The 24,955-nt window shown below is 37.5% G+C and overlaps 1 protein-coding gene across 5 annotated transcripts in view; it reads right to left on the bottom strand.

Moving 5' to 3' along the window:
- EPHA7 (EPH receptor A7) overlaps positions 1-11,553 on the bottom strand; it is a 167,743-nt gene extending 156,190 nt beyond the window's left edge. For all 5 annotated transcript variants that reach the window (XM_036114105.2, XM_036114106.2, XM_036114107.2 and 2 more), the window contains exons 1-3: positions 11,216-11,553; positions 6,712-6,776; positions 2,477-3,146 (exon numbers count right to left, since the gene is read on the bottom strand). In XM_036114105.2, coding sequence (XP_035969998.1) covers positions 2,477-3,146; positions 6,712-6,776; positions 11,216-11,312 — 832 coding nt within the window. In that variant the 5' untranslated portion in view covers positions 11,313-11,553. The remainder of the gene's footprint in view (positions 1-2,476; positions 3,147-6,711; positions 6,777-11,215) is intronic.
- Between the last annotated feature and the right edge of the window lie 13,402 nt (positions 11,554-24,955).

The raw sequence follows: 24,955 nt of genomic DNA, 5'->3' as shown, positions 1-24,955 counted from the left end.
TACAAAAAATACAATAATTTTCCTTAAAAATCTTTAAGCCTTGAAAGAGAAGGAACCTTAATGTTATTTCCTAGACTTTCCTTAGCCGGTTTAATTGGGCATTTTTGTAAATACTCCTGCTTTATTTATAATGTTTCCCATTTTTAATTGTGCAAAAGTTTAAATTCCATTTTCACATCAACCAAAATCTGCATTCTCCTCAAATCAGCTGTTTTTACAGCTAAAGTGTAATAATATGTTCATAAATTTTCTTATTATAGTTATTATCAAGTAATAGTTGTTAACTTCCAGTCAATAAGAACACTGCTTTTCACTGAATTGATTAGTTCACTAAGAATATGTCTACACATCCCCAGTAGTATAGCATTCCGCCTACTAGTACTGATAAATTTTCATCAGTTTCTGATTTCCACATATATGGAACTTGCAGGATGATCTCTTCAATAAGAAATCCTACCACTGTAAGTGATGGGGAACGAGAACATGGGTAAGACAGGTTTGACTCCTTCAGGGGGGTGTCAAAGGAAGCTGCTAAACTGGTCTATAGAACCCAAACCTATAGCATCTATTTTGCCCAGAGTTCACTTTACAACATTAGCTATAACACAGATGACAATTGAGTGCTGGGTCCTCGGTATTTTATATGCTAGCAGCCATCCACATGAAGTATTTAACTCTTCAATCAGGATAGAAAAATATATTTGCTCAGTTACTCCATCTAAATAGTTTGTCCAACAGAAATATAGTATGAGCTATGATGTAATTTTTAAATTTCCAGTAGCCACATTAAAAAAGAATAAAAAGAAACAATTAAAATTAATTTTAACATTCTATTTTATTTAACCCAATATATCTAAAGTATGATCCTTTCACTATGTAAGCAGCATAAAAAATTGTTAATGATATGTTACATTCCTTTTTTTTTTTTTTTTGTACTAAGCCGTTGAAATCCAGTGTGCAAATCATACTTACAGCACATCTCAATTTAGAATAGCCAATTTTTAGACCTTAAGAGCCATGTGTGGCTCCTGGTTACTGTGTTGGACAACAAGATCTAAATACTTTTTAAACTATTATTTCTTCAAATATTCTACTAGAATAAGAATTTTATGGGGGAAGTAATATGATTTATACAGCAAATTACTAAGATCAAGACATCTGAATTTGCAATGAAACAGAATAATATTTGCTAGGATTCTCCTTGCTTTGTGCAGAAACCAGGTCAATATTGTTGCTAAAAGCCTAGGCTCGGGAATCAGTGCGTCCTGAATCCGATTCTAAGCTAAGGCAGATATCACTTCCTGAAGTAATTACAAGCAAGCAATTTACCCTTGATACTACCAATTTTTTTTTCTGTAAAATAGACATGAAAATGAAATCTACCTCATTAAATGAACTAGTACATATAAAGCATATGGAAGAGTATCTGCATATAGTAAGTTACTACTGTTAGCTCTAGTCCCTTCTAAATTAACTAGGATTTGCAGTCATTAAAATTATGTTGCTGGCTTTGAAGTACAAAGAATACATAAAAGTTATTTTTCAGAATGGATTATGTCTTATAACTTATAAATTAAAAGATATATAAATAATATAACCTTATTATAGAATTTTTTGGGATATGCACAAACAGAACAATATCAATTTTGAAGATCCATGTGACATAGCTTTAAATAGAAAAATACTGGCCAATTATAATGACTACAAAATACTATATAAGAGAAAATCCAGTTTTAGAAAACAAAGGAAAAGGTTCACTAATTCGTATGCTATTATTGTTTCAAAACATAGAGAACGTCCAACTGATGTGTGTATTAAAATAACTAAAGCTTTGCTTTGGCCCACTTCCACAAAAAATGTGGTCCACTATAACATGACTTATCAGAAAAGCATTTGTTTTATTATTTAGTCCAGAAAGGAAATATGGCTTTGGCAGAAGTAACTTTAAAGATCTATCAAGTGAAATTTGATGATTTTTGTATCAAAGTTTTATTATTTATTAAAAATAATCCTAAAAGTTTAGAAATATATTTGTATGTACCCTATCAGTAGAGCTCGTTAGCAGCCCCTTAACCTCCTTTTTTCTGCTGCTTACAAGTCCAGACAATACAGATTTAACAACAGGAGGAATCCCCTATCATTGAGTCCTGATTAATGTCACACCTCACTCTGCTCACTCTCCTCTCTTAAATCTCATAGACCAATGTGCAACCATTGACTTCTAGGTCAAACATAGGGCAAATTAAATCTTAGTAACAAATGTCATTATTGCCAATATTTATTGCATACCATTAGTGCAGATATCACTGTGGGGAATCATTTGATAGCTCAACAGTGACTTCACTCAAGATCGGCTGAATCGGAAATGCTGGTGTAGCACAGACTCACTTGTTTAAATAACTATTATTACTCAAAATCTCTGATACTGAAATAGAAAAAAATGCAAAGTGGAATTTTAATAGCACATATTACTTACGTTCACAAGTGTCCCCTTTTTGCTGGTAGCCTGCTTTGCAGATACATTTTCCAATGGGCACTAACCATTCTCCTTCTGCACTGCAGTGCATCCTGGGGGAGTTTTCCGCCTCTTCCTCTGCACTGCTGACACATGTCCCTCGAACCTCGACTAAAGAGGAAAATTCTGAACCAGTCACTGTATCTGGAAAGATAGCTAAATTCTCAATAATGGACCAGCACTTCTTGTAGTATACTTTGACAGAAACCAAAGCTATGCAAGCCCCTACATCCTGAAAGGCAAGATAGAATCCCTTTTTGGACAAAGGTCCAATCTCTCTCACCTCAGTGTTAAGCTTCATCTTTCTTTCACCAAGGTCACCTTGGGTAAAACTTTCATCTGCAGCAATGGTGTCTATTTTTACATAGAGGTTTTCTCTTATATTCCTGCCAGTGTCGTAGTCTGTTTCATAATAGTACAAATTAAAGGTTTCCTTGCAAGTTCCCAGTACTCCAGGAAGACTGTTACAATCCCTCAGGGTAAATTTCAATTCTACAAAAATCCTTTGTGCATTGCCTTTCGAAATCCAGTTAGTCCGCAGCCAGTTGTTTTGGTTGGGCTCCATGACCTGGCACACCTGGTAGGTTCGGATCGGGGTGTAGTTCTCATCCAACCCACTGATCTCTTCCCACTGTAAAATGTTTTAAAAAGGCTGTAAGTCATTCAGCAAAAAAAAACAACATTTTCATTTTGAAAGCACATGAGGCATCGTTAGCATAGCACACATGATGAACTGTGAAAGAGTTAGGGAGATTCCTACCCTGGCAAACACTGTACCCTAAGAAGACAGGACTCCTAGCTCAGCTTCACCCTGGTAGCGCAACATCATTCAGGTTGCCTGCATCGTTTGTACATACAATAAATATTTCATTTTGTTTAATATCTGTTTGCTAGTGTATTAGTGTTTCTTTTTACATGTTTGCTTATGTCTATAGTCTCCACTGAGATTATAATTTTTATAGACTAAGCGCATAACACAATCATTTAAATTACCATTTAATGCATATGCATATGGCTACATGGCAGAATTTCTGATAACTCAGTTGACATTTTAAGTGCTGATGTTAAACTTAGAGCACCTAAAAAACACAGGGAAGAAAATGCCAAGAGTGCTCTGAAATGTAAAAGCAGCCCACAACATGTTGATATTCACAATGCAAAATCTTCTACAATCTTTCCAAAATAAGATATAAGAGAGTAACATTTTACAGAGCTATTTATTTATTGCAGTGTTATATATAATACTGTACATAAGCCACATAACTATAAATAAGTAGTTATAAAAGCATGATTCATCTTCATAAATAAATTGCTTTCAATAGACAATCAAATGTACATGGAAAATCAGCATGCTGGATCATATTTCAGTAATAAGCTTTTTGACAGGAAAAATATCACACATTTAAAAATGTCCATTCATATACTGATGCAATATATACTACAGCAAACATATATTTTCATGAAAAGGGAAAATAATACGTTTAGCAGAATTGGCAAAACTCTAAAGATTATAAAGCCATGTATAATAATATCTATACTGCTCATTAGCAAATTCATTTCACCTAAAATATTCCTAGAAGTCTAACGTAACAGTTGATTATGTCCTTTCTTACCATTATCACAAAAATTTCCCATTTTATATGCAGGCTACCTTAATAGTGAAATCATCATCTACTTGTATTCATTTCCCCAATATAAAATGCCAAATATGAAAATATGTTAGTATTCAAATCCAAAATCACACAGCATGCAATATTTAAACTATCCTTTCAAGAAAAGCAGAAAGTAAAGAAACTAATAAGCATGTGGTAATGAGTTTTATTTGTAAAACTTGATTAGAGGATTAATTTATTAAAATACTTTAAAATATTAATATCTACTTTTAAAACTGTTTTTTAGAAAACTGACAAATTAGCAAAATACTCTAACTTAGAATTTTTTTGTATGACATTATATACTTGCTGCAATTTTATTATACATATCAAAACTCCTCAAATGCAGCAAAGAACCCATTATCATGTGCAGGTTTTATTCAACACAACCTGAGTTTGTGACTAGTTAATGGTGTGCATATTTCCCTTTGTTTCAGTTAGCTGCTTATAATCTGTATGAATGGCACTTAGCCAAATATACCCAAATTCATGCATTTGGATGTGGAGATTTTAGTCCCTTAATTAGATTGAAATTATTAAAAAAAGTAAAACTAATAATGATATCTACCAAGAAATCAAAAGCTCTAAAGATAAATGTGCTCTTAACAATTCCCCAGCCTAAAGAAACCAAGGCTAATTATTATAAAGGCATATCTCAAGGTTTCCTTTTTCTAACTTCAAGAACAATCATATTACTTTGTTTTATGTATGAAAAATCAATTTCACTACTTTTGAAACCCAGTTAATTTTAATTTTTATTTAAAAATTTATTCCTGAGGGGAAATTTTCAAGACAATGATTGTATAGATCACAAATAGTAAGACTACACAAACGCATTTAACACAACTCTTGTTTTATTATTTCACTTTTCTAAGAGATTGCAATCACTTCTATAAATGACACCATTAGGAAAGAAGTCTTAATTCAAATACTGTGCTTTTATAGTATACTTATGAAAATATTTTCTAAAAATGTATCTTAATAACACTTTATTTCCTGCAAGATATTTAATAGCATGCAAACCAATCCATTTCATATATAAAAAAATATTGTCAATTATCATTTCCTAATATTATCTGTTGATTCCTACAGATATGTAGGGTTAACTGTTAAGATATTTGGACTGATAAAATGCCCATTTGAGTCAAAGATAACATAGACAGTCATAATTTATCATTTCGTGGATTACATTGATGAAATACTACAATCACTACAATCCTGTATCAGTTTACTTCTCCTTAGAGATAAAAACTATCCTCCATCTCTATTTGTTTTAACTGATGGATGGTAGAAAATGGGCTACATCTGTCATTGGTAAGAAAGGTGTTTCTGTTTTATTGTAAATGTCTTCCTAAAATGTATATTTTCACTCATGGAAACTATTCCACTTACAAGAAAAGTATGATATTCCTACCTTAAACTCAGTGCGCTTTTTATAGTTAATCTGTAAAATACTTGTCATTTTTTCATAATTTAATCTGACCTATACAGATAACTACAATATCATCTTAAGCAATCTTTCAAATATTAATTCAATAAAAAAATCTGAATATTTTAAGGAGATTTGCATTGTTCACATTTTGCATTACTAAACTGACTTCCAGTTCATGACATATTGATTTTATGCTGTTCTTATACTCAAATTCCCTTTCAGATTTTCATTCTTCTCTTTGCAAAATTTGTTACACTTTTTATATCCTCACTTATGCTTCTTACTGTAAGGAAGATCTACTTAAATAACAATGAGATATATACTCTCCTTTCTCGCAGCCCCTTTCTTCCTAAGGGATGAAGTATGTGCCCTCTCTTACAATTAAAATAAGACCTAAAGACAAAGATGTTGAACTAAAATTAAGTAAATAATATACCTATCCTGACATGTGAAATGTAATGGTCAGAATTACTTATATTTTCATAGATTTTTATTGGGAGGCTTTTACTCCTATTTATTGTAGCAGATTTTTACTATAATATATACATGCTCTGCCATCATTTCTGACTAATAACAGCAGATAGCACATGATAAAAATTTGGAGAATCCAAATAATATTTTACAGCAAATTCCATGCTAAAATATGGAGCATATTACACTGTCAGCTACCTTTTAAAGTGTACTCTGAATGATGCTAGAACTGTTTTTAAAAGAAGAAACACATCACATACTGTTTTAAAGAACTACATACAACCTACCTAGTGATTAAGTATAAAGGAACTAAAGAGGTTTAAGTGAGTTTGTGAAGGAAATGTTCCCTGTAATTAGTTAGCATTTATAGCCTGGAACCTGAGGTATGATTCCTCTCACAATAAGAACTCAAATGATTATGGTTATAAAGATTTTTTTTTAAATCCATTTCCCCAAGTACTAAGTATACCTTCTCTTACTCAAAGAACTCAATGTCTCATTATAACACAACAAAATTTTGAATGAGACATTTGGAATTAAAACAGTTTAAATATGAAGAATGTGAATACTTCCACAGGGAGGGGGAGGTTGTGTTTACTTTAAAAAATAAAAAGTGATATTTTATGAGGAGAAGCACTTACCCCATTGGGTGGAGAGGAAATCCATTCCAACTCCGTTTGTTGTGCTTTAGAATCCAGCAGTAGTACTGAAAAACAAAGTTTTATTTTCAAATGTTACATGAAAAATGTAAACACATTTGCAAAAGTTATTAATGTGAATCTAATTTCTATATAAGTATCACTTTATGATCTAAGATATATTAACAGTTATTTATGTAAATGAATGATGAAATGAATACCCACCTGATACAAGTATATTCCCCTTTCTTAAAGAGAAAAGATATCAAAATACTATACTATATTTGGTATTTTTTAATTAAAATATTAAAATAAGTTTAAAAACTTAAAAATATGACAGGGTAAAAATTGCATGTGATATATTGATTCTATAGTAACTATATATTTTAAAAAACTTTATAAGCCATTGAGCACTCCAAATTTTGTCAGATATAACAACATGAACATAATAAAATGTAATTCCATATTTATCTTCAGCTAGTCATTAATTTGTAATATTGTGCCAAAAGTATTTCCTAGTGCCTTTTGAGAATTGGAGTTTATTTTTTAAAAACTTTTCCACAGGGTATCTTCACTTAAGCCAAAATGAATACAATAGAAAACTGTATCAAGCAATGTCATCATGAGAAAAATAAATTGCCCATTATTTCCAAGACATATTTCTGGGTTAGTCAAACATCTGTTTTCAATATTTCTATGTTTTTTAAATTTCCAAATATTTCAAAGCATTAGCTAATTTTCAAAATGATATATTTAAACTCTGACTTGACTTTGTTCCTGACTTGACTTTTAAAAACAGTTGTATTCCACTTTTATATTATCAAAAAGTATAAACAATTCATTTACATGTATATAAATGTAACAAATGCTCTTGGCAGTATTAATATAAGATAATGTATTCAAATATTACACATTGACACATATCATACCTCCAATTCAATATATTTTATTGCTTTTTAAGACAATTACTCTCCTAAAGCATTCACTCTGCTTGAACTGATTCAGTTATGAGTTTTTATTCTTTAAAAATATTTCTGACTCTACAGCATTTTTAACAAATGTATCAACTTGTCCAGAAATAATACTGAATATATTTCCAAGCTTGTAAATATGCATAACATCAACCTCAGAAAAATGTTAAAATTTGGACTTAAAATATATGCTTATATGAGCTTTTAAATAATCACTAGAGGAAAAAAAGTATATTTAAAAGGTAATGAAAATTTGTTACGTTAAGAAAACAAAGGAACACACTGATTATGTGTTCAACTCCTTCGCTCTAGTCAAGGTTATTCCCTGCAACTGAAAACACATAGATAAAGAAACACTTTTTTTGCAAAAATGTTTTACACTTAAGACTCTTGGGAAGACCATGAAAGCACAAATCTCGGTCACAAATACTTGACTCTCTTTCGGGCGGGGGGGGTGGAATGCACACTTTCAAAATACCAAGTTGTATTTCGCACTGGGAACATCAATAAATCGTTGGACTAGTGAATTTATATAACGTTTAAAGTTTATTTTGGTTTTGTCCTCAACAATAGAGTTAGCACAACGAAACAACATGGGTTCCAGGTTCCTTTTGAGATGATTTATTATTACTATTATTTTTGTCTTCTGCACTGACAGGACACAAGTGGATTTTAAACCCAGGTGACCTTCGAGTCATTTTGGAGAGTGAAACAAGCAATGTGATGATTGTTTACTGCCATTCCGTTACCCCTCAGCACTATCTGGGGTGGGAACCAAGGGACCGCGGAGGGGTGATGATGGCAAACAAGTTAAGAGAGAAACAAACTAACAAATAAAAACAAAACAGAAACCAGCCCTGAGCGTTTAATCAGAAGCAGCTCTAAAGGGACCAGCGTGTCTCCTCGTCGTCCGCTCTCTGGGTAAACCCGCAAGTGCGCGCTTTTGCCTTCCCGCTCAGAGCGCGGAGCGCCATCCTCCCTTCACGCCCACGGAGGCGTACCCCGGGGCCGACCAGGACCTGGGGCGCACAGGCCCGGGCTCCGGGACTCCGTTCCCTGCTGCGCGGGGGTAAAGGCAAGGGCAAGATGCAGGGCGCGCCCGGGCCAAGCCAGCCAAGGGCCGCGCGGGTAGCGGGGGCGGCGGGGGCCGGGGCCGGGGCGGGGCCCTCCGCGGGGCGGGGCAGGGGCTGCCAGACTGGCGCGCCCCCCGCGCCGAACATCCATTACGCCTCCGCCAGACCTGGACCTCCAGGGAGCCACTGGCGCCCTTGCTCCAGAAGGAGCCGGGAGGAGGAAAGAGGCTTTCGGGAAGCGTCTCCTTTGAGGGAGAGGCGGCGGCGGCATTTACGAAGAGGAAAAACAGCAGCTGCACTTCGCCTCCAAGCGTCAGATTCTGACTTATACATTCCCTCCCAGTAGCGGGAACGGACCTCCCGAGAGAACACGTATGAGGAAAGTGGAGGAAGGAGGTCCCTCAGCTTCCTCCATCCACCCTCGGCCAACCTGGGAGGCCTGGCACCTGCTCGAGGCGCTTCCCAGCGCTCGCCCCTGGGTGCCGCGGCGCCCCTCGGGGCTTGCTCGCTCCCAGAACCGCAGCTCTTGATCGACGCTGCGCGCTGGGAGCGTCGCCACTGAGAAGCGGGGCGCATTCGCCCTCCCGCCCACCTTTTAAACATCTCACTTCTGCATTTAAAGAATTCAGCCTCCTAGAATCAGAATCCACTTCACGTATCTTGCACCCAGAAGAGAAAAGCAAGCGAGCGAGACATTCTGGCTGCAGGAACCTCTCCCCCTAGTGATGCAGTTATTTATAGCTCAAACTCCTGCCGGGTCTCCGTGAGCTTGCGCGCCCGGCTTCGCCGCAGCGGTGCAAACTTTTCCTCAGGTCCCGCTATTCCGGAGCAATCAGTACAAGGTTCCAGAATTGAATGTTCCTAATCGCTAGTGTCATGCGAGTAGAAACGTGCATTCTGGTGTGTATGGGTGTGTGTTTTTGGCAGACGTCGGTTGGGGGCTAACGCGTAACCGACAGCTCGGAGTCATGGTTTTCTCTGAAAATTTCTCTGAATGGGTTCAGCGTCAACACTGGTTGCAGATGTGGAAACTGGGGTCAGAAGGTCAGGCTGGCTCAAGAAGTAGGACATGGCGCTGGGTTGGGCGGTGTGGTGTGAGTGAAAGACGAGGGGTGCACGAAGAGAATGGAAAAAAGCAGCACTAAATCACTAAGTTTTCAGGGCTACGTGAAGCGAGAACCAGTATCGAACACAACCCCTCCCCCCCGCCCCACACCACCATCATGACCTAAATCTGATAACAGATTCCTCCATTCTCCATACTTCAGGAACAATTAATTATTAGTATCTTGCTTTTAAATAACGGGAAATCAACGTTAGATTTACAGTCTGGAAGACGGGGGTGGGGGGGTGGAGATTGTTACGTTGCTCAAGAAGCAAGACATTTCCATTGAGAAGATTTATTTTTCCCCAGCTCCAACTACAGGCACCGAAAGGTATTTTACCTTGTCAGTGGTTCAAAGGAGAAGAAATAATAATAATAATAATAATAATAATAATAATAATAATAATAACAACCATATACAGGCGTATCTGGCCGCCCAAATGAAACCTCTCTTCACCCAGAACTAGCCCTCAGGATCCAGATCCTTCGCAAGGTCTGACCACTCGGACTCAACTGCCGGGCAGATGTTTGGGGACTTGTAGTCGCCCAAGCGGCACCTCCTTATCAGTTCCACAGCCCCAGCCCGCCCCCTGCCTCCCCGGCGGGCCGAGCCGGATGGACTCGGGCTGTCCGCGCGGCCGCCGGGACCCACGCGCGGCGCGCGCTGAACGCAGACGTCCCCGCCGCGGGGCGCGCACCGCTCCCTCGCTTCACCTCCGCGGCGTTATTGTTCCGCGCCGGCGGCTGAGCGCCAACCGCAGGCCCGCGCCTCCTCCACCGACGCAGTGAGCACTTCATTAGTAACCCGAGCGTTCGGAGCTCACGCAAGTCACGGGCCCTGTGGGAAGGCTCGGGACACCAGCCGCTCGCCGACGGGCTGGCCAAGACACTAGAAGCTGCACTCCCCAGTCTCCGACTAACTCCGGCCGCAGCTTACCCCACCAGAGGCGAACACCGAGAGGAGGAAGAGGAGAGGGCTAGAGGAAGAGATCTGGCCCGCCTACGATCCTAGAGAACGAGCTCGCTGGTCATCGCTCTCCCCCCCCCCCCCAAACACACACCACCCCACTCCGCCCCGCCGCTCTCCGTTGCTGCTCACGCCCTCCGGACTGCCCGCGCCAGAAATCCCGCTCCCGTCGGGCGGACGGCCCCGGGCACCGGGCTGAAGACGGTTCGGAGTAGCCCAGCTTGCCGCCCGCCTGCCGGGAGCAGCGGGACCGGTGAGGGGGCGGGGAGCCGGCGGGGGAGGGTCGCCCCGCGCGGGAGGCGCGGCCGGCAGCCCCGCGGACTAGCCGGCTCATGCAGGTAGACCGCTAAATAAATAAGTCAGAACAAACTTTGCGTTCTCATCACCTTACCTTCCTTTGCAGCCTGCGCCTCCCCGGTATGTGCAAAGCGGAGCAGCCAGATGTAGCATAAAATAATCCATGAAGGGTGCCGAGTTTGAAAAACCATGGTGCATGAGCAGGTTTTATTTTAGGTTTCAGTTGAGTCGTAGCTTTTTAAATGATGTTTGCTCCGAAGTGGGTTCTTTTTTATTGCGCTTTTCGCATCGATTCCCCTGCTCGACCTCCGGCCGGCTGCTCCACGTTTAGCTTTTTTATTTTTTCCCCCTCCTGTTCGTTCGCACCGTGTTTGCTGCCTGCAAGTCTCCGACTGCAGACCGGCCGCTTGCTCCACACTCCAATAATATCAATTAGGGGGAGGGGGCGGGGCTCCGAGCAGAGAGCCTCCGCCACTCGGGCTGACTGGCAGGCGCAGCCGGCCTGCCGGGCGGCGATTCCCAGGGCCGAGGGGCGGGTCCCGGTGAAAAGGCCGCCCCGGCCTCGGGGGCGGGCTTCGGGGCGCGGGCCAATAGGCTGCGAGCGGAGTCAGGTTGCGGGTCCAGGATTCCCTCCAGGGTCTGAGCTCCCAGCTTTCGCTAGATGCTCGGAAAGGGAGGACACGGATGGCAGCCGAGGTGCGTGCTGCTGTGGGCACTCGGCTTTTAGCAACCGCAGCTTTCGTGGAGCAGAATCAATCCGAGAATAACGCTCCCAACATAGAGTATTATATATATAGCGGTACTCCTCGTGGCCTTTTAGAAACCAGAGGCAATGCAAGCCATCTCTCAGCTATCAAGCACGGAGCCAGGGAAGTGAAATAAGCTGTGTCTTTAAGTAAAGTGCCTTTTACTTTTTTGTTACTCAAAACCTCCGCGGGTCGGGTAACTGTTCTTTTCATTTCTTGAAAGGTTTCTACTTTTCTTTTTTTCTGTTAATCAACATCAGTCAGCTCTAGGCACCACCCAGCACAGTCTCTGGAAGAATAAAAGTATCCAAATATAGTATGTTCAAACAGTGTTTCCAAGAGTTTGCAACAAGCTCTGGCAAAAGAAACAGAGAAAAGGGAGTGGAAAAAGGAAGTCTTTTGTTTTAGGTGCCCTCCTCACCCCCGCCCTATCATCTCACAATAGTTTGTTGGGTAAAGTAGGACGCGAAGAGAGAACGTTTAGAAGGTTCCGTATCACTTTTCTTACATGTTTTAATATTTTTTGAGGTTTTCCTTGGATCGCCCCAATTTGAACGTTTCCCATTTCGCTGCATAAATTACACTTAATTTTAAAGAATGTTACCACGCATTAAATTAATAAAGCAAGACCTCTTTCACAAATTGATACATTCCAATACTTACTCAATTATATAATTATTATTCAATCTTTCAAGGGAAACTGAGAATAAAAAGTGTAACCAACATCTCCAGTTGAATTCATCCAACTAAAATAGCAAGGACGCCTGCGTAGAGAAATCCGTTTACCATTAGGCAGTTTTGGACACTTTGCAATTCAAGAGGTGGGTAATGTAATAAGAGGAAGAACTTTAAAACCTTAATTGCCAAATCACCAATTTCAAAGGTCACCGCAGAGTAACTTGATCACATGTTTAAGATGAGCTCCGTGTTCTTCTTGTCCTATAATTCTCTCTTAAAAAAAAAAAAAAAATCTGTCATTCCTGATTTGCCTTTATTTATAAGAGGCACAAAGTTTGATCTCGCCTAAAACTCCAAACTTTTCCTATCCTTTCTATATAGAAATATAAAGTAAATTGAGTTGTTTCTGGTATTTATAGCAAAGACTTCTCAGAGATGACAGATCCCCAGATTTTTACGGTTTATTTTATGGTAAATTGTCTCTTGTAGTTTTAACTTGCTTAATGCAATTACAAAGAAGAAAGAAATGAAATTTCCTTCTCTAACCTCTCTTTGCTTCTGTAGTTTATTTCTTAAATGTTACTTGTTCCTAGCCATTATGCCAATTAAATATTTTAGAAATTATATCTAAAAGCATCTTAAGTGCCCTTTAAAGGATGCATAGAAAATGTAAACTGCTTAATAGATTAACCTTGAAAAGAGACAAAAAAATGTAGAGTGCATGTGTTACAGAGAAAATCAAGTGGTATTTACACAAACAGATACTTTAGAGTAAAAATTGTAAGGTAAAACATAATTAAAAACATAAATCTCCACACATATGCTATAAAACTATTAATCTCAGAACCACAAACTCACAAATATTAAACCACTTCTAATAGTTAAAATAATTCTACAGGATTTCGGCACTTTCTCCAGGGTCTCATCCCCACTACTTACAATGACACCGAGGTAGCCTTTAAAGTTTAAAATATTCCTTTCATCTATTGAATGACTAATACTCAGTGATGTGAATACAAATAACTTTCCATTAAACCAGGAAACCAAAGAAGTAACATCCTTCACTCTGATGAGTGTAGGTGGTATAGGGAGTCCCCTTATTGTGTCCCTTCTGTCTGTCAGACATAGGGGCATGTGCAGCCTTGCTTTTATTTTTAGAGACAAGAGGCTTCACATTAAATGCACATGTGCCAGGCTGCTGACAGTTTTCCCTGCAGAATTGCATAATGATACTCATTTTTAGGTTTACCAACCTTCTTTCTTTTGTATCTAGGTATATTGGTAAAGAAGTCATAACATTTAAATCAAAGTGAATGACTTAGTCAACAAAAGAACATTTATCATGCAGCATTACACAGCATGTATTTTAGTATATATATTGTTAATAGAAGGCATTTGGCTAACAGCAAAGCACATAAACCTATTTTCATGAAGCCCTTGAAATAAAAAATAATCAGTTCACAGAACTTTTCATATTTTAAAATAACATTCAATAGTGAATTTCATTCTATCACTTTAAAAATAGTTTATTTTAGCTTCATATCTATGATTTTTGCTATTATCTGTATAGAAAATTCTAGAAAAGTAAATGTGATGTGTGTATATGTAAAATGAGTTTAAAAAAAATCATTTTCCTGAGCTATACAAAATGGTGTATACAATCAACACATGTGAGCCAAAGAAGAAATTCCGAAAACTATTTTTTTAATTTTTATGTATTCATTGTACAATGCAGTTGATAGAGTAGCCTACATATATTTAGCTAATTTTAAAAAAATGGAAAAAATAGAGATAAACTTTAACATTTCCATTTATATCCCCTCTTTTGAAACATCCATCATACGTGTATAGTAGAAAGATGAAAAATACCTATTTTCAGATGCAAAGAAGATATACCTAATTTTTCTGCACCATGTTATTTTTATCTCATTACTAATAATCGCACATAACTATACATATATGAAAACAAATGTACAAATTCAAGACACACATTCCAAATGAGGGTACAGCTGTTACCTCCTTTTAACAGGCTTCAATACTAATATTCACCTCACTGTTTATCTCTGGAAGATATTCTATGACTTTAAGGAAGAAACAGTAACTTAAGAGTAAACTATAATGACCTCAGGGAATAAGTGCCATGAATTTTCAAATAAAAAGCCGTTTTCATGTGTGTGTTTGTGTGTGTGCACGTGCGTACAGTAAACAGGCCTTTAGAGGGTAAAGTACAATCTGAGACTTCAGTATGTTACAAATCCAAGGCTGCCAAACTAAATAGTTAACAGCAACAATGAAATCAAAGGGCTGTTTCTGAACCTACTACTTTTGCACTTACTGTCTAAATGCATTCACAGCTGGTAAATGTGAAAATGCAAGTTCATCACAGAAAAAGGGGTAATTTAAACTGAATTAGAAAAGGTACTGTGCAGAAGAAACTGATTATAAACAGAAAAGAAACATTATGTCTCAGTTAATAGATATTACAGAAAATTGGGTTCTCTATTTGTGATTTCAGTCAAAATGTAAACAATCTTTCCACTGTGCAGGATAATCATTTACATATTTACATTAGCATGATTTATGTAGTGTATATAAAATATTTATTTGCAGTCCAATATAAAAAATGTACATAAACTAGGCTCATAAAACACACAGTCATAATTTCACCTGTTTTTCTAAGCTTCAGATTTAGCCAAATCTGTATAGGAAATCAGAGGTCAAGAATCAAATTGTAAGTCAAGACTATATTTTGTGCCTTTATAAAAGTTTATTCATTTTTGTAAGGTCAGATAAATTGATACTGTTATGAAAACAACAAATATAATTCTCCAACTGCAATTACTGAGTTAATTTAAGACCTCTTAACAGATAAAAAAAATTGTATCAATATTGTAAGAGTCCAGTTGAATGTTGCTAAGGTGTCACTTGGAAATATTCTATTCATTTATAATATTCAAAAGTGTTGAGTCAAATAACTTTTATTTTTTGACTAATATTAAAAGAACTGCTAAATATAGCAGAGAAAGTGGCACATTGTACTCACAATCACTTAATACATGTACAATACTCTTAAAAAGAATTTATTTTTTTTAATTTGATTTTGCCTGCAAAGGTTCTTCCTTTCCATTAGCTATATTTCATTTTGCCATAAGTCACCAGCACTGATAGGAAGAACTAGCTTAAATTATGTAAAGTACTTCTACATGCTCTCGTAGTTTCTCATCTTGCAGTGTTTTAGCTCTTAAACCCTTGGATTTTAGGAGTCGAGGAGATCTGTGATGATTCAGTGACCACCAGGGGGCACCAGGATCTCTGGGTGTTCTGGCCAATCAAGTCTACACTGAATAAAGACAAGGTAATTATGAAATTAAATATATAATTATATGTATTTATATCTATATAACTTTTTATACATATAATTAATATATATTTGCCCCATTGGCACTTTTAAGTTTCTTACTCTCTTTGTACCTGTGCCAGCCAACTGAAGGCCTTCGTAAAAATTTGTGAGATGTTCTATGACCTCTTTCAGTCTATAGAGACCAAGTTAACTGAAGGGGCTCCAAAAGTACCTTAAAAGGTGAATTATATTGCAGAAAGCTCGCTCCAGTTTTTTAAAACTTAACATCTGAGGAACTCTGAGTCTCTAGATAGACCTCAGATATTCTCTTTCTTATTCTCTACCCACTTAACTCCCAAAAGTCTTTTACCTAGGAAATAGGACCAGGTTGGGATTGAGTATTCTCTCAAACTTGATGGTTCTGAGTTTTAAGGATCCTGTGAAGTTCTTAGAACTCTCTAGCTTGAGGAGAATTTCAGAGACTATTTCTTACCATAGCCTTCTGCCATGGTTAATACTAAAAATGAAATTCTATCAAAATTTGCCTGGCTACTCTCTAGGAGGTCTAAGAAAAGGTCAAACAGTAGGAATTTCTATTTTTCAAAGTAATTTAGAAATAGAGTTCTTATGTTAAGAGAGAAAAATACATAAATAGTATCCCCAGCCTATAACATTGTAAAACTGGGTACTCTCTGCACTGACCAAGGATGAAATTCTGTACACTGCCGAAGGTGGTGCCTTATACTCACCCCTTGACTTGATATATAATGTTGTTCTGTGGAGAAAGTGGGCAAATTTATATGAGACAACGATCCTCCTGGGAGGAGAGGTATCATAAGTCCCCAACGCAATCCCATTTGAGTTTCAACAATATTAGAAGCACTGAAATATTAGGATGATTCTAACTAAAAAGTAAACGATCTGGAGTTATCTCCAAGGAGGACTCATTGTGAGGGAAAGGGAATTCTAGGCTTAATGTATTTGCCAGGTGAAGACATAGGCCTAACCTTCAGGAGTCCTCTGAACCCAGCAACCCAGATGTGGTGTTTGTTCTAATTATGTAAGTACGAACTAAAAGAGCTACACCACTGTAGCTCAAATGTGGGATAACATAGCTGAGAAGGGGTCTAGAGAGTAAGGCATCACTAGCAATTCTCTGTAAAGCCAGATTTCAAAAGTTATACAGTATAGCAGTAATGAAAATAAAATGTACTGAACATACTACTCATTTGGAAAAAAATCCTATCCCTTTGGACTGAATGCACTTCTAGGAGTTCTTAGACAGTTATGGACAGGAGAAAGCCTCAAGAAGGAGATGCTGGATTTCCTCTTAAGCTGGACAAGCCAACTTAAAAGGGATAAGTGACTATATTTCTTCTTAATGATGTGGATCAAACTGATTACAGATTCATAATCTAAGTAGCATAATATCTCAGAAGAGGATACTAACAGAAACCTCAGTTAAAAAATAGGATTTGGGGGCACCTGGCTGGATCAGTTGGTGGAACATGGGATTCCTGATCTCAGGGTTGTGAGTTCAGCCCACGTTGGGCCTCCAGCTTACTTAAAACAAAATAGGATTTTCAAGTATTTATTAAAAATTTAGAAAGGCACAAAGGAACATATGAAGGTGAATAAAGCTTAGCCCAATACTCAAGAGACCAAATATCATCAGCAGGATTCCTTTGTGACTCATATTTCCTTTTAGAATCAAGGAGATCGTATGTTTAGAGAAATAGAAAACTAGCCAGTTTTTCTCAGTGTTGGTTTCAGCAATGTCAACAGTGATGATGTCTTCATAATCACATTATTGACCATAAACTACAAGATGATTCAATGTACAATATGATTTTATCGTCTGACTTATCCAAGGTTGTTTCATTTTCCCCTCTCTGCACTCAGATCAGATAGAAAATTTTCATGAAAATGTACACGCCATCTCAGATTCTATGGGGTTATTATTATCATTGTTTGGTTTTATAGATGCATTGCTTAGCGAAAGCTGTAGAGTTAACCTGGCACATTCTCCAGTTGATTTTAGACTGATGAAATGCCTGAGGTCAATCTCAGTTTAATTAAGTATTTTAATATCTGATAGTCAGTCTCTTGTCAGTCTTTTAACAGGCAAGCTCCGGTGGCAAAGTCTGTAAAACTAAAGATGTGAAAAACATGGGAGAAGGTTGCCTCATTTAAGGATAGATGAGAACCATAAAAGACAAAACCTCCTTTATCTACCTCACAAGTACAGGAACAGAATAAATTAGCCTGCATTCCAATAAAGAGGACAGGACCCCTTATGAGAGTACTTTCAGATCTCAATTTGGATTTAATGTTTCTATACTATCACATCTCTGTCTTTTATTTTAACAATTTATATTTACATATATTTTTGAATTAAACTTTTGAGGAAATAATTACCTTCTAAATTTGAATAAAGATATACTGTAATAACATGCATGTCCCCAGGTACTTTTAGGAAACTGTCAAGTAGATTATCACATTTTGGATAAAAAGTAGTTGTATCCATTTTACAGAATAACAGCTATGACTCAGTTGGCTATACTTGTTCCCAAGGCTGTACAACAGGATAGTAAAGATACTGAATGAAAAAGGAAAAAAAAAATGTAGTTACAAGCTTAGGATTGATGTTAGAGTTCTATGTATTCAAATACCTCAAAATACAATGAATATTTCAAAAAATTTACTCTATATTCACCCATTTAAATGTATTTTATTTTATTTTATTTCATTTTATTTTATTTTAATATTTTATTTTATTTTATTATTTTATTTTATCTTATTTATTATTGGGGAGGGGTAGAGGGAGAGGAAGAGAGAGAATCTTAAGCAGGCTCCACACCCAGTGCAGAGCCCAATGCAGGGCTGGATCTCACAACCCTGAGATCATGACCTGAGTAGAAATCAAGAGTTGGATGCTGGGGTGCCTGGGTGGCTCAGTCGTTAAGCGTCTGCCTTCGGCTCAGTTCATGATCCCAGGGTCCTGGGATCGAGCCCCGCATCAGGCTCCCTGCTCCGCGGGAAGCCTGCTTCTCCCTCTCCCACTCCCCCTGCTTGTGTTCCCTCTCTCGCTGTCTCTCTGTCAAATAAATAAATAAAATCTTTAAAAAAAAAAAAAAAAAAGAGTTGGATGCTTAACCGACTGAACCACCCAGGCACCCCACCCATTTAAATGTCTTTAATAAAGTTTAAGACTTAAAAAAATAGATCCATTTTTGACCAGATAATGAAAGTATAAATTTTATATAAATTTTACTGTTAGAGATATGTATATTAAGATCTTTAAAGTTATATATGAAATCTGAATATGATGATATATATTTTTGTACAGTTGTGACAATATATAATTTTGATTTTCTCATATTTTATAGTTTAGCATGAAATATATTCTCTAGTAATATCTGTTATTCAAAATTAAAATGTTTCCAAAGCTTATTTTTATAAGGAATGTATCCCATTGTTAAAGGTAAATGCTTATCCTATCACATTTACTTATTTAAAGATAACTGATTGGAATACTGAACACAGATCCAGAAATATTCACCTATTCAGATACACATATAATGTATCATTTCTAAGATCTACTTGGCTCACAGACTTCGTATATTTCTCTATACTTCTATATAGGTAGAAGCCACTAGGCTTTCACCTTGGTCTCTATCCAAACTAAGCCTAGCCTTAGGAAGGCAGAATTCAAGGAGAATGAGTTATATACTCAGAGAACCAGTGTTTCATTATTGAGTCAAGGCCTATATCTGGTTTTCTAAATCTGGTATTCAAATCCCTGTCTTGGCCCATTAAATGTAAATCCTTTGAGTAAACTTCCACTATCCATCCTTCCAATATGATTCCTGTTCTAGAACCTAGCCCTATGCCTTAGGCCTCTTAGGCTTTTCTTCTTAATGATCATAATGTGAACTATCTGCTACCTGCCTTTCTACTCACCACACTTCAGTGCCTTTTTTTTTTTTTTTTTTTTTGCCTGCCACCTGCTATAGTTTTCTGAATCTGTCTGATCTCAACTATTTATATGGAGTACCATTTTTCCCATCAAATATTTATTCATTGTCCAATAAATACCGCCTGCCCTTCTAGACCCCTTCATCACCTACAGATCTAGGTATTTTCTTTAGCAAGCCTAGGTGTACCTTATTCTAGCTCTGACTCCTTCTACTATTATTTTCTTCTACATTTAGCTTGCAATGTCTTTGCCACATTATGAGATACCATAGAATGTCCTATCCCTCAGATTATGAAACATTATACTGTAACGACTATACTTAGTAGACTAAAGCCTGGTTTTAGGGTTACCTCTTCCTTTTGCCATCTCCCCCTTTTGTCCTTTCTTATTCCCTTTGTTCCTTCTCTCTTTTATTTGTTCCTTCCCTTCATTCATCACACTTTACAAAGCACATTCTATTATTTAGCCTTTGTCTAGGTACTGGTATGCAAAAATGAATAGGAAGTGGTCTCCCTAATGGTACATGACAGAAATATACACAATTAACAGGCAGTGCCTTTTAAATGACAGAGGTGATCTGTTAGATGTATGCAGAGCAGTAAATCAGACTGGCAGAGCATTCTAGAAGGGACTGGCATTTTAGATTGATTTGGGGTTACACAGAAGACCTGGTCGGATAAAGATGATAGGGGAAAGGAAATTTCACACAACAGAGATAATATGTAAAGAGCAGGGAGTGTATAAATTATAGTTTTCTGAGGAAACAGAAACTACCCTAGACATTTTAAGCTGAAGAAATTTGATTTAAATGATCTTGAAAGTAGATCTTATGATGCCTAAAAACAGTCTTGTGTGTGACTTAGGAAGCACATCCTCCCTGAATTGACACTTTGACTGCAGCCAGTGAGAGACCCCGAGCCAGAGGATTCAAATACGTGGCACTGGATTCCTGACCCCTAGGACCTGGGGTAATAAATATTGGTTGTGGTAAGCGGATGACCTTTGGGCTAACTTATTATGCAATTATCTAAAACTAATACAAGAACTTTCACAAATTGTTGTGGGTGCCTAATTTCCAAATTAAATCTCTTCAACTTAAAATGCCTAAGGTAATTTCTCTTTCCTCAATACATCTATCAGATCACCTAGGTATGAGGGTTCAGTTGCTCCATATACTAACCAACACTTAATATTTTCCATATTTTTATTTTAGCCATTCTGTGTGGTGATATCATACTGTGGTTTTAATATTCATTTATCTGATGACTATTGAAGTTGAGTACACCTTTATATGTTTACTGGCCATCAGAATATCATAATTCGTGAAGGGTCTGTTAAAAACTGTCCTTTTATTCTAAGTTGTCTTTTTGTTAGAAATTGTAGGATTTTTTCATATATATAGATAGGCATCCTTTGTCAGATATATATGTCTTACCACACTTTGTGGTTTGCCTTCCATTCTGTTCATCACATCTTTTGATAAAAAGTTCTTCATTTTACTTTTTATTTTTATTATGTTCAGTTAGCCAACATATAGTACATCATTAGGTTTTGATGTAGTGTTCAGTGATTCATTAGTTGTGTACAACACCCAGTGCTCATCACAATATGTGCCCTCCTCAGTACCCATCACCCGGTTACCCCATCCTCCCATCCCTCTCCCTTCTGTAACCCTCAGTTTGTTTCCCGGAGTCCAGAGTCTCTCATGGTTTGTCTCCCTCCCTGATTTCTTCCCATTCAATTTTCCCTCCCTTTCCCTGTGGTCCTCCATGCTATTCCTTATGTTCCACATATGAGTGAAACCATATAATTGTCTTTCTCTGCTTGACTTATTTCACTTAGCATAATCCCTCCAGTTCCATCTGTGTCGATGTAAATGGTAGGTATTCATCCTTTCTGATGGGTGAGTAATATTCCATTGTATATATGAACAATTGCACTATTAGCTATTTATCCCAAAGGTACAGATGTAGTGAAAAGAAAGGGCACCTGCACCCCAGTGTTCATAGCAGCAATGTCCACAATAGTCAAACTGTGGAAGGAACTGAGATGTCCTTCAACAGATGAATGGATAAAAAAGATGTGGTTCATATATACAATGGAATATTACTCAGCCATCAGAAAGGATGAGTACTTTTTTTTTAAGTTAGCTCTATACCCAGTGTGGGGCTTGAACTCACAACCCCGAAATCAAGAGTCACATACCCTACCAACTGAGCCAAGTAGGCAACCCCCAAAATTCTTCATTTTAATATGGTCCAATTAATCATTATTTTCTTCTGTGATTAGTAATTTTAGCATTTTGTTCAAGAATCTTTGCCTAATCCAAGGTCACAAAGATATTTCTTTCTGTTTTCCTCTAAAATAAGTATTGTTTTATCTTTTACATTTGGATCTTCAATCCACCTAGAATTGATTTTATTTATGGTGGGAGGTAGGGATAAAGATGAATTTTTTTTTTTTTTCCTGTAGACTATCCAATGAACCCAGCAACATTTTGGGAAGATCCATTCTTCTGCCTTGCACTGCAATAAAGCTTTGGTCATAAATCCAGTATATGACTATATGTGTAGAAGATCCTGCTAAGTTTGTAAGGAAATTACTTTAGACAAGCCCACAAATGTTTCATCTGCCCAAACTCGTCTTCCCATTTCACTGGATAGGAAGTAGTAAGCAGTGTCATGAATGATAATATGAATCATGGCAAGGATAGAAAAGCTTTTAAAGTCATGTCCATCAGCTTTTTCCAAGAGAAAGAGAAAAAGATCCAGGAGATATGCATTCCTGCTGCTTCCTGTTCTTCCCCTTCCTGCATTATCCAACCTGGGACAGAGCACAGGCTGAAAGTGATTGTAAATGAAGTGATTAAAGTAACTTGGACATTTAGGTATAAAATACAGCATTTAAGTTTAAAATACATTACCTGTCCCCTAAATTTTGTATTATTCTGTTAACTGGGCTCTGTGCTTCTGGCATTGCTCATACCCTCAGTCTGTTCACTGAGGCAACACCTGCCAGGGGGATTCTTTTATTTTATTTATTTGTTTGTTGTTTATTTCTTATTGCTGGTTCACCTCTCTTTAATGAGATCAAAGGCTCCTGTGTATGTTTTGGGGGGTAGAGTTAGCATAGTCCCCCAAACCCTGCCACTCTTTTCAGGACTTCACTCCTTTCATGCAGATTCTACGAGGGCAGGGAGAGACCAAGGAGTTGGGACCAGGGCTGTTTTTGGTGGGCAAGTAATTGACCCACCATCCCAAAACTGTTTGTGGATTGGTTGATTGATTGATTGATTGCTTGCTTGCTTGATTGATTTTAAAGATTTTATTTTATTTATTTATTTAGAGAGAGAGAGCATGAGTGGGGGAGGGAAAGAGGGAGAGAGAGAATCTGAAGGAGACTCCACATGGAATATGCCCGTAGGGCTCGATCCCATGACCCTGAGATTATGACCTCAGCTGAAATCCAAGAGTGGGAGCCTTAACCACTGAACCACCCAGGTGCCCTGAGGGATCCTTTTAAGATTTTTTTTTTTTTTTTTTTTTTTTTTTTTTATTTGAGAGAGAGAGAATGAGAGAGCAAGCACATGAGAGGGGGGAGGGTCAGAGGGAGAAGCAGACTCCCTGCCGAGCAGGGAGCCCGATGCGGGACTCGATCCAGGGACTCCAGGATCATGACCTGAGCCGAAGGCAGTCGCTCAACCAACTGAGCCACCCAGGCGCCCTGAGGGATCCTTTTAAAAACATGTATCAGAACACACCACTCTTCCACTGGAAACTCTCCAATGGCTCCCATATCACTTAGTGGTAAAAATCAAGTTCATTAATGGCCTAAACAGTCCCACCAAACTAGGACCCATCTGATTCCCCTGTCTTGCCCTTTCGCCCCTTCTCACTTTTTCCATGACACTGACTTCTTGCTTTTCTAATAGGCCAGGCAAGCGTTAACATCCGGGCATTCAAATTCCCTATGTCTTCTGCCTGGAATGTATGTAATTCCTCTAGACATTTACATAAATCATTCCTTCACCTCCTACAGTTTTACTCAATTATCTCTTCTCACAAAGGTTTCCCTTGGGCTTCTCTATCCCCTTTGTTCCTTTCCCCAGATTTTATCATGTCTCGATATATCATAGCTTTACTTACCTTGTACATTGTCCTCTCCAAACTAGATGAGGATTCATAAGGACAGGGGATTTTTAAATTCTATTTCCCTGGTGCCTAGAACAGTGCCTACACACATATGTCAGGTACTTAATTGTTAAATAAATGAATGGTTTTCAGTTAGTTTGACTATGTGTTTTATAATTAGTTATATAAAGCTATTTCTAGAGAAATGTTTTATGAGGACATTTCTTGCAGTTTAGATTACTTGGAGGCAAGATTTTTGGCAATGCCACTGGTAATAACAATTCAAATCTTTGAAGAGCATTAGAGTAGCTAATATATAAAATTCAAGAGAGAGAACAACATATCAAAGGATATATATTCATTTTTAAAGAGAGCTATAACTATTAAAATATAGCAAATAATTATTAGGGAAATAAGGCAGAATTAAGCAAAAATAAGCTCTCTTTATACATGCTTAGTATATAAAAAAATCATCTCTGAGAGTTCAGCAAGATCTAGTGGAGAGCCCACCCTAGCTCCAGTTTACCTACTTAGAAATGAAATGTGATAACAAAGGACATGAAAAAGTATTATTCTCTGAAACACAAGTTTCTTAAATGTAAGTTATATAAAAGCTGTAGAGCAATACTTTATATGATAACTAGAAATACCTTGAAGATATATGCAAATTGTGTGTAAATGTTTATTTTCTTGGGGGGGTGGAGTTAGTTTCCCAAATCTAATTGTCGAAGGAATCCAAGCTGAAAAAAAAAAAAAAAAATCAGAAGCCAAATTTAGATCAATGATTTTCATACCTGGCAACACATTAAAATCACCTAGGAAGCTTTTTTAAAATTATCAACACCAGGGCTCCATTATAAGCAATTTGATCTAATCTACGTAGTAGGGTATAGGCACTAGTATTTTTTTAAGTTCCTTGGGTGATTCTATTGTATATTCAGAGCTAAAAAATATGGTTTTA

This window comes from Halichoerus grypus, chromosome 9, assembly GCF_964656455.1.
Source record: "Halichoerus grypus chromosome 9, mHalGry1.hap1.1, whole genome shotgun sequence".
Classification (NCBI taxonomy): domain Eukaryota; kingdom Metazoa; phylum Chordata; class Mammalia; order Carnivora; family Phocidae; genus Halichoerus; species Halichoerus grypus.
This window is presented reverse-complemented; position numbering and strand designations above follow the sequence as displayed.